This window comes from Salvelinus namaycush, chromosome 25 (assembly GCF_016432855.1).
Source record: "Salvelinus namaycush isolate Seneca chromosome 25, SaNama_1.0, whole genome shotgun sequence".
Classification (NCBI taxonomy): Eukaryota; Metazoa; Chordata; class Actinopteri; order Salmoniformes; family Salmonidae; genus Salvelinus; species Salvelinus namaycush.
In genome coordinates, this window is record NC_052331.1 from 24,274,260 (window position 1) to 24,284,013 (window position 9,754).

Sequence of the window (9,754 nt, forward strand, 5' to 3'; positions counted from 1 at the left end):
TAGTGGGGGAAATGCAAAACTGACCCAAGATCACTGTCTAGGGGCAACTTCAGCCCACTCTGTTTGATAGAGGTATGGGCTTACCCCTTCCTGTTTCAGAGGTGGTAACAGCTGGACCCCCTAACCCTTCTCGTGACATTTTCATATATGGGCAAGTAAGCATGGCAACCCTTGACGTGGGGGTTTCTAAAAACAGCCTGTGACACTCAGTGGATTGCCAGCTAGGGAGCAATGCGACCCGGTCGAAGGAACTTTGAGGACAGCAATGAGCGCCTAAGCAGGCCCAGTGACTCTGCATTGTTCTAAAGGAGTAGACATCTTTAATCTTTGCCAAGTCAGTTCTTTAGGGATTGAGGGACCGTTGGGGGACTGTTTGTTGGTATCCCTAAAGACAGCAGTAGTGGGGGGTTTTTTCCACTGTGCAATGAATATATCTCTGGGGTATCCACATTCCACAAAGCAAGACAGCACCATGGACAGCTTGGAGAAACAGCTAATTTGCCCCATCTGTTTGGAGATGTTTACCAAACCGGTGGTGATTCTCCCTTGTCAACACAACCTTTGTCGAAAATGTGCCCAAGATATTTTCCAGGTAGGTTGGTTATTTTAGAGCTGAACTTTTAACCTTTAACCTTTACTGCTGTCTCTTAAAGGTTTATCCATTCATATACATTACATGTACAGAATTCTGACATTGTAGTGAAGGTATTGCTCATCCTTTAATTGTCAGTATTCAATTACCACTCATTCCATAATGCTGAAAAGAAACAACGTGTTTCCTCTTGACCCATGCCATTCCAGAATCAACTAACACACATTTTAACCAGTAAACAACGCAAATACTACTAACCAATATTAGACAACGGTAGGCCTATATTTAAACATTTCCACTGGCTTTATCTAACGCCATTGATACACTGATGTCCTGTGTAGGCCTCAAACCCTTATCTATCGACCAGAGGAACCACGGTATCTTCAGGGGGACGTTTCCGCTGCCCGTCCTGCCGACATGAGGTGGTCCTGGACAGACATGGAGTCTATGGCCTGCAGAGGAACCTGCTGGTGGAGAATATCATTGACATGTACAAACAAGAACAGGAGTCCTCAAGGTGAGACAATAAATGCCTAAAAGAAGACAGCAGGCCTAAGACAATTGGTCTGAGACAGACAAAATATCATTGATATGTACAAACAGGAGTCCTCAAGGTGAGACACTACAGGCCTTTTTAAAAAGATTGGCAGACAATTTAGTCCGAGGCACGCAGCAGCAGTCCTATGTATATCTGGCCAATTAGACAAACAGCAAACCCTCACACCAACAAATCTGGACATCAAGAAGACTACATACTATCCTGAACAACATATAGAATGAATCGGAAAACTACTGATGAGAAATGGAAAATTGAAGGAGAATATATATTTGTTTTTTTCATTGTGAAATTGGGTTTTACTCATGGGTGGCTGGACATATTGCCCATTAGTTAAATTTTGTTTTTATAATGTAGGCCAGTGAGGCAGCAGTGAGTTAAGAGAGTTCTATTTTTATTCCAATTTGAGCCGCACTACATTCTCTAGACATCAATATAGTATTAGGTCTGCTTTTAGGAGAGATAGACAGTACACAAGTAGTTGACAAAAATAGTTGACGTAGGAAAACCCAATGTTTTTAAAATACAACTTCTGTCATTAGCTATCCATAGTAGATTATCTGCAACAGCTACATGTAAATTCACTTAACTACATCCTAATAAACCAAAACAGTAGATCTCTGAAAAGACGTCATCTGCTCCTGCCTTTTTAGCATATCATTTTTGCACAATCAATTTAAAGTTCTTGAGTAGATTACCGGGACAAGACAAATACAATTTTCACATGGACCTTTTGCTTGAATCTGGGAGCTAAGTGCAGAATGCGTTTTAGCCACAGTGGTGTGATAGGCTCATCAAGCAACTGTGGATTAGGCCTACGTTACGCAAGTGGACTATTAAAAACAGTTATTCAAAATGTTAGCATACTCTTGGTTGCCAAATAAACATAAATTATGGCTATTCTGAAATGCTAACATTCCATGAGGAGAAAGTATGTTTGTCTGTACTACATTTGTTCACTTACTTTGATGTTATAATATTATGGCTTGAACATTTTAGGCACTGTGGACACAAAGGTGTTTTTGTGACTTGCCAGTGTGACTGACATTACTGTGCTCGATTAACAGTATAGCTTCCTCGCTCACAAACTCTCACTGGTAACTCGATTTTTTAAAAAGGTCTCCAGGAAGTCTTTGTCCAATGTGTGGTGTAAACAGGATCCCTAAAGTATAACTGTCACCTGTTCTGTAGCAGCAAGCCTGAGCCTGAGCCTGCCAAGTGTGACCAGCCCATGTGTGAGGAGCATGAGGGTGAGAAGATCAACATCTACTGTGTGACGTGTGGCGTGCCCACCTGCTCTCTCTGCAAGGTGTTCGGAGCCCACAAAGACTGTGATGTGGCCCCACTCAACACTATATTCAATAAGCAAAAGGTTAACTTGTTTATTTTACATTTATATCTGTTTATTTCCTTTTTCATAATGATGCTTTACAGGTATATCAAATTGAAGTCAAACTTCCCCTTTTTCTAATGAACAGAGTATCAGAGTTGGTACATAAAATGTCATTTAAAAAAAAAGTTATGCTGGACCTGTGTGTGTGTGTGTGTGTGTGTGTGTGTGTGTGTGTGTGTGTGTGTGTGTGTGTGTGTGTGTGTGTGTGTATGTGTGTGTATGTGTGTGTGTGTGTGTGTGTGTGTGTGTGTGTGTGTGTGTGTGTGTGTGTGTGTGTGTGTGTGTGTGTGTGTGTGTGTGTGTGTGTGTTCCAGACTGAGTTGACTGACTGTATAGCCATGCTAGTGGGAAACAACGACAGGATTCAAGGCGTCATGAGTCAACTGGATGAGACCTGTAAGACCGTTGAGGTAAAGCATTCAACCTTTTGTCCTTTCTTATGTTTCATCTATAACAGCATTTACACATTGTATAAAACTTCAACAATATTGATGGTAAAAAATGGTATGCTTAATTTTTATGCGCCCTCATTTTTGCTACTGACAATATCCATATGACCTAGTTATTTGTCAGTTTAACCTTACAGTACAATCATGGCTGTCTAACAGGAGAATGGCAGGAGGCAGAAATCCAAAGTGTGTGAAAGTTTCGATCACCTTTATGCCGTCCTGGAGGAGCGGAAAGGAGACATGACCCTGAAGATCAACGCAGAGCAACAGGAGAAACTGGACTATATAAACGGCCTCATGAGGAAGTATAGAGAGCACCTGGAGAACATGGCAAAGATCGTGGAGACAGGGATACAGACAATGGAGGAGTCAGAGATGGCTACTTTCCTGCAGGTGATGAAAAACATAGTTTTTGTCCAGAAAGGACAAATTACTACCACATAAAATAGCCATGTAAGCATCTGAAATTCTGTGTCAGTGATAAATCAATATCATAATTGGTTATGTACCATGTTAGAATAAAAAGTGTAACATGTTATTACAAACATGTTGCGCAATGTCTTCCGAGATGTTTTCTCAGAAGACATGTTGTGCAATGTCTACATCAGAGTTTTCTGAGAAGTCATTCCTTTCTCATCTTTGCTCCCACAGACTGCAAAGCCTCTTCTACAAAAGTGAGTACACATACCCTTTTTTCCAGTTTCAGACTATAGTTCTGGTCCTCAGAAACTACAGTGTAACTGTGATCTCTCTCTCGGTCTACCAGCCTCATTGCAGGCACTAACATCTCCCACCTGGACAAAGTGGAGCGTGGCTATGACAACATGGATCACTACACAGCTAACTTTGAGCGGGAGAGGAGGGTACTGCTCACTATAGACTTTGTGAAAGGTGGGGAGTATTGAGTATTGAGTGTGACGTTGGCATTTCAATGTTCTTTCACAATGTCCAAAATCACTTCTTCCAGTCCCACAAAAGAAACTATGCAAATAACAATTTCAAGATCAATGTAAAACTGAAGTAAAATTAAACAATTTACTATTTTCGTATTTTGAATTCTTGGTTGTTGTTCAGATGTTGAAGAAGATGAAGATTTTGAAGATGGAGAAGAGGAAGTAGAATTGAGGCGGATGACAGGGGAGACCCGTACAGATGTCTCCCCCTCTGCTGCAGGGCCCTCTGTCGTTAAGGCCAACCCTCCACAGCCCCAGCAGCAGATAGCACCCCCACCCCTTCCTCAGAGACCTATTGAGACCCTAGGTGTCATGGCTACCCTGGCCAACCCACAGGGCCCCGCCCGTGCCACAACCCCAGTACAATTCCCATCCCTAACCCCAACACCAACTGCCACCGCACAGGCCAGCCCAGTCCACTTCCCAACCCCAACCACAACCCCTGTTCAGTTCCCAAACACAAATCTGGTTAACTTCCCATCAGCGGAGCCACCGACACAGGTGAGAGGAGCGTCTATGATACACTACAGCCTAGCCGTGAAATTGACTGAAAATGTCTACAATACATGATAGAATAATAACTCATGATCCCTGGCTAACTCCATCCCAGCAGCTGTCTAGTGCAGTGACAGTCAAGGTCACATTTGAGTTCACAAACCATATGGATATTTTTAAGTATAAAATGAAAATTATTATTGCTTGGCTTTTATCTCCCGCCCTCTGTATGTGGTTATTGAAACCAGTCAATATCCAATCTGTATCAGAATAGTTCAGTCATTGTTTAAAGCAGCTGTGCTCTGCTCAACTCAGAGTGGGCCTGCATGGGACCTGGCCTGTGTTACGGCAGTGGCTTTCACCTCAGCAGGAGGCTTTAATGATGAGACACCTGCCTGCTCTCTGGTTGCCGTAGCCCTGCGTGTGTTAGGGGTGAAGCAGGGAGGGGGACGCTGCTGTTTTCATAGGGATAATTATCAACCACTCTGTTACATGTCATCACCATTGAGTTTCATTTGCATGTGGAGTGCTAATTTGAATGAGCATAGAGTTTACACCAACATAATCATGTGGATTCAATTGAAAAGGGAAAAACCACCTGGAACAGTTTGTATTCATTCCAGAGGGAAAAAAATGAATGGCCTACAGATTCATAGAGGCGTTTACCAGAAAGGGTCTTCGTGTGTGTGTGTGTGTGTGTGTGTGTGTGCGTGGCATGTGCATAACCTAAAATCATCACTTGCATAACCTAAAATCATCTTGCTTACAAAAACTCTTATAATCCTGAAGAAATAAAGCTTGGTTGTTTTGTTTCCTCACAGGAAGTGGCTTTCTGTGTCACAGTTGTGGCTTTGTCTATTTTACTGCATCAGCTTTGGAGTCTGATAAAGTCTACCATTAGGATATGTTTATTTCTTCATTTGTGCACTGACTAATACTTAAGCACTCAGTCTATCACACTTAAAAGGTTACCCGCTTTAAATTGAAAACATGAGAAGTTTCAATTTAGTGCAATTTCAGGTCAAATTGCTGACTGATCTTGTATACGCTGAGGTTATTGTATGGATGTGGATATGGTAATTCAGGACATCATATTGATTGATACAGGACATATTGTGGGTGTGAGCAGGTGGGTATTAGTGTGGTGAGATAAATATGGTATACATTTCTTTTTATGTTAGAGTTATTTTGTATTTGGTATCTCAAAGAAGCTCTTTAGACTCTACAAAATATTTGATTTCCTTGTGTTAAATTAGTGCTTTGGAATATGTAAGCAACAATATTTTCTGTTGAGGCATGTCAGAATTCCTCCTTCATTTGACTTCTAATTTTGCATGGACCTTAAGGACATGCTACAGATAACATAAATATTTCTTTATATTCTCTCTAAATTATACTTGACTTATTCAGTATGCATTGCGAGTTTTAATTTGATCCCATTTACAAACCCAATTCTGAACAATTTATACAACGAGTAGCTTTGCAATAGTTTGAGGGGACCTCTAATGTTTTTGCTCTTTGTTTTTCACAGATGACTTCTGATACGGCATCAAGTCAGCAAAACACAGATGACAAAGATGGAACCAAACACGTCTTCTCTTTTTCTTGGCTGAACAACCAGAAGTAGCTGTTAATTTTACCTCAAGACTATGACATTGTTGTAATACTAGGTATTGTTTTGGTTGAGTCAGCATCCCGCTGCAGGCACGGTTTAAATAATTACTATGTTACCGTTATATAACTGTAATTTATCTGTAAATCCTCTCTAGCATTTATATACTACCGTAAAAACAAATGTCATTGGGCAGATTTCTAGCTTGAGAAAGCCGTGCGTAATTTGGCACACCTTTTGGCAATAGATTTACGCGTGAGTCAGAAAAACGTCTCAATGTATCAAGACACTCAATTTAGTCTACACAGCAATGAAGCAATGAATATAACTTTCGAAACTTTTTTTATTACAAATATAAATATCAGACATTCTCTTGCACAACAAATATGATTGGTTGCTGATAGTCATATGATAGGCCTATTTTATTATCAAACTTGAAGCAGTTGTACAATGAGAGGGAATTCCAGAGAGAGAAGATGAATGTTTGGACAATATATACAAAATACGTTATGCTTGAATACAAGTTAAGAACATTAAAGGATATTTGTGTTCACCATTTCAACTGGCCTTGCCTATTTCTCATCACACAATGTAATAACTACAAAGCGAATTACAACTCGATTTTACAAAATAAAAAATAATAACTGAAAGAACGAAAGTTAACCAATTCAAGAGTAAAACAAAAATGGAATAGTAACGTACAGTTTATGTAAGATGTACACAACTTATTTGGTAAATGTATTTCTAACACTTTCATTTCCCGAATATGTCCATCATTTTCCGGTTACTATATGCCTGCTGAACTAATTGCTCGTCTCGAGCCATTTCTAGAACTTCCCTCAGCAGATGGAACGTCAGGTCCAATGAGATCGGTGGCTCTTCGCCCGGCCAGGTCCTCTTTCCTCTCTCCATGGAATCATCCATCTGGTTAGCGTAGCTGTTCAGAAACCGATTGCTGTTACCGACTTTACCTTGCAGAAGACGCTGCGTAAACTGAAGTAAAGCCCTGTTGACCGTTGTTGACCGCGCAGCAGCTCCAGGAGATGTATTCGACAATGAGGACTGGGGCGAATTTTGATTGGAGTTGTCAAGCCGAATGAAGTACTCCTCTCCTAGTCGCAGAAGAATAGGGAGTTGCTGTTGCAGCTCTGCCTGAAGATTGTGGAATGAATCAAGTGCTCCGGGGGTTTCAATAGCTCTACATTCATAGCGGGGTTGGAAGGCACCAAGTAGAGCCACAGCGGAAACGAAGACATTCAACTTCATCTCAGGAGATTAGGATGAATCTGAGAATTAAATATAGCCTCATTTTCTCATGTTCATAATCACAATTAAATTAATTAAAGTGAAGATACATGTTGAGTAGCCTAGGATGTGGGTGACACTTTGACACATTTATTTTATTTTATCTGTATTGTATTTGCATTTATTGCCATTTGAAATCGAAAAACTAAATAAAAGCAGTTGCTTATGTTGTAATTGCTTATTTAATTACAATATTGTATTATTAACTTTTATGTTAACTATTACCACCTCATTGAATAATAGTTAATAGTGTATGAATCAACAGCTAAGTACTACAATTTATAGTAACTAGGATACATTTCTATCAATAATAAAATTATCTGCACACAACACCACAATTACTTCCCTAAAAGAAACAAACAATTCAAGTTTTTGTCAAATACCTGAGTTTAACTGTGACAGAAGATGTTCCTCTGAAGTTGTAACAAAAATTATATCCTATTCTACAGTTATTTTGCCTTCCAATGAGCCTGTAATAGTGCGTTTTTTAAAAAAGCATCGAAACAACACTTATATATCATAGACCTGAGGCCATGTCATCATGCTCTGACATGATGGTCTGCGCAAGCAGAGGCATCATGCCCGTAGGGGGCACAGTGGCATGTGCCCACTCATATTTGTCCTGTAAAAAATACAAATACAATATTTTTTTAATGTATTTTTTATTTTTGTTGTTTGTCTGTAATACTACTAGCCACCTAGCAATTTTATGAAGTTGGCTTTAGCTAGCCTAGATAGGTTACCAATCTCCCAACCTCATAACTACTAAGAAGCCATTTCAGGCTATCAATCAAGTTAGAGTAGCTAGCTTGTCTAACTATCTTAGCTGTCATGCCTGCTAGCAAGGTTGGTAGTCAGGAGGATATAGACAGCTCAAGACATGCAGAAAAATAGACATATCTTTGTTTAAACATAGAATTAAGCATAATGACCATGGCTCTAGATTGCAGGAAAAAGCTGTTTCAGGTGTTTGAAAAATGTTCCAATTGATGGCCGGGGCCTAGCCCCCCTGGACCACCCCCCAGCCATCCTCACGTACTTTGTGTCCCCTTCAATTTTTGGGGTGCATGACGCTCCTGTGCCAAAGCGCTAATATAAAGAAGACAAGGCAACACCAGAATATGAATGGGGAGCCTCCCTCAGTCCACAGTGGGGTTAATATCAGATGAGTCAAACAGTAGGTCTAATTGTGATGTGTTGTTTTCCGAAATCTAGAGTGCCATTGTTCAACTAACTATGGATGTGGCCTTGTTCCTGCATTAATTAATTAATTTAATTAATTAATGTTATGGACAGTGGTACAGGGTCAATAGTAAAATACAATCTTCATCATCTTCACCACCACCACCACCACCACGCTCTAGTAAGAGTCAACCAAGCATCATACATTGGATGTCATGAATGTACATTTTCCCCCACAATAAAGTAAGGAATTTATTTTTAATTCGCTGCAGAGATCGATCAGAAATATTGTCTTTGCCCAATATTGTTTGATTCAAAATGGGTACCAAGTACCACTGTTATTTTTAAACAACATGCAGTTTGGAAAGGGTCAACACAACGGCAAACGTCCAGATACACTTACCTGCCTGCCAAACTGGCAAGAGAGGTGGGTGGCCTGCACTTATGGAACACAGGAAAGACACCTGTGACCTTTTCCAACAGAAATTACTTGGATTGAATCACTAACATTTCAGACAGGACGACCTGAAATAGCAGAACAGATTACAAGGGAGAAGTAGCATTTCTGAGGGAGAAAATATGATATATATTTCACAGAATCATATTATCGCCCAGAGTAGGTTATGAATATAGTTCATTCATATACTATATAATGAAAGATATGAACTTGTAAGGCGTGCGTCCTGGCAGAAGAGAAGTCAGGCGCAGGAGAGCAAAGAATGTGTTACAACGGTGCAGTTTAATGATAAAAATCACAGTGAAAAAAAAACATATAAACAATGGGACAAAAACCCCAGACATAACGTGCACAAGCACTTACAATAAACAATACCGGACAAGGACATGGGGGGAACAGAGGGTTAAATACACAACATGTAATTGATGGAATTGAAACCAGGTGTGTGGGAAGACAAGACAAGACAAATGGAAAATGAAAGGTGGATCGGCGATGGCTAGAAGACCGGTGACGTCGACCGCCGAACGTCGCCCGAACAAGGAGAGGCACCGACTTCATAGGAAGCCCCCCCCCCCCCCCCCCTTGACGCGCGGCTCCAGTGGCGCGTCGACACCGGCCTCGGGACGACCCGGAGGGCAAGGCGCAGGGCGATCCGGACGAAGATGGTGGAACTCCTGCAGCATTAAAGGGTCCAACACGTCCAAGACCGGAACACAGCACCTTTCCTCCCGCGCCCCTCGCACGACACCTCGAATCCAGT

At 40.9% G+C, this 9,754-nt stretch overlaps 2 protein-coding genes across 2 annotated transcripts; one reads left to right on the forward strand and one right to left on the reverse strand.

Annotated features, from left to right (window-relative positions):
• Positions 1-424: 424 nt before the first annotated feature.
• Positions 425-6,065, forward strand: LOC120020333 (E3 ubiquitin-protein ligase TRIM63-like). The gene is made up of 9 exons (XM_038963909.1): positions 425-592; positions 934-1,109; positions 2,340-2,520; positions 2,856-2,951; positions 3,150-3,383; positions 3,642-3,664; positions 3,757-3,881; positions 4,065-4,444; positions 5,970-6,065. Exons 1-9 carry the CDS (start codon positions 425-427, stop codon positions 6,063-6,065), a joined length of 1,479 nt encoding a protein of 492 aa, XP_038819837.1.
• Positions 6,066-6,669: 604 nt separating this feature from the next.
• Positions 6,670-7,527, reverse strand: LOC120020271 (corticoliberin-like). The gene has a single exon (XM_038963820.1). It carries the CDS (start codon positions 7,314-7,316, stop codon positions 6,804-6,806), a length of 513 nt encoding a protein of 170 aa, XP_038819748.1. The 5' UTR covers positions 7,317-7,527; the 3' UTR covers positions 6,670-6,803.
• Between the last annotated feature and the right edge of the window lie 2,227 nt (positions 7,528-9,754).

Excerpts from the sequence above, each read along its gene's own strand:
- LOC120020271 (XM_038963820.1), bottom strand. The coding sequence starts at position 7,316 with ATGAAGTTGAATGTCTTCGTTTCCGCTGTGGCTCTACTTGGTGCCTTC.
- LOC120020333 (XM_038963909.1), top strand. The coding sequence starts at position 425 with ATGAATATATCTCTGGGGTATCCACATTCCACAAAGCAAGACAGCACC. Across the intron at positions 1,110-2,339 it reads CAAGAACAGGAGTCCTCAAG|CAGCAAGCCTGAGCCTGAGC; the intron begins GTGAGACAATAA and ends CCTGTTCTGTAG. Across the intron at positions 3,384-3,641 it reads AGATGGCTACTTTCCTGCAG|ACTGCAAAGCCTCTTCTACA; the intron begins GTGATGAAAAAC and ends TTGCTCCCACAG.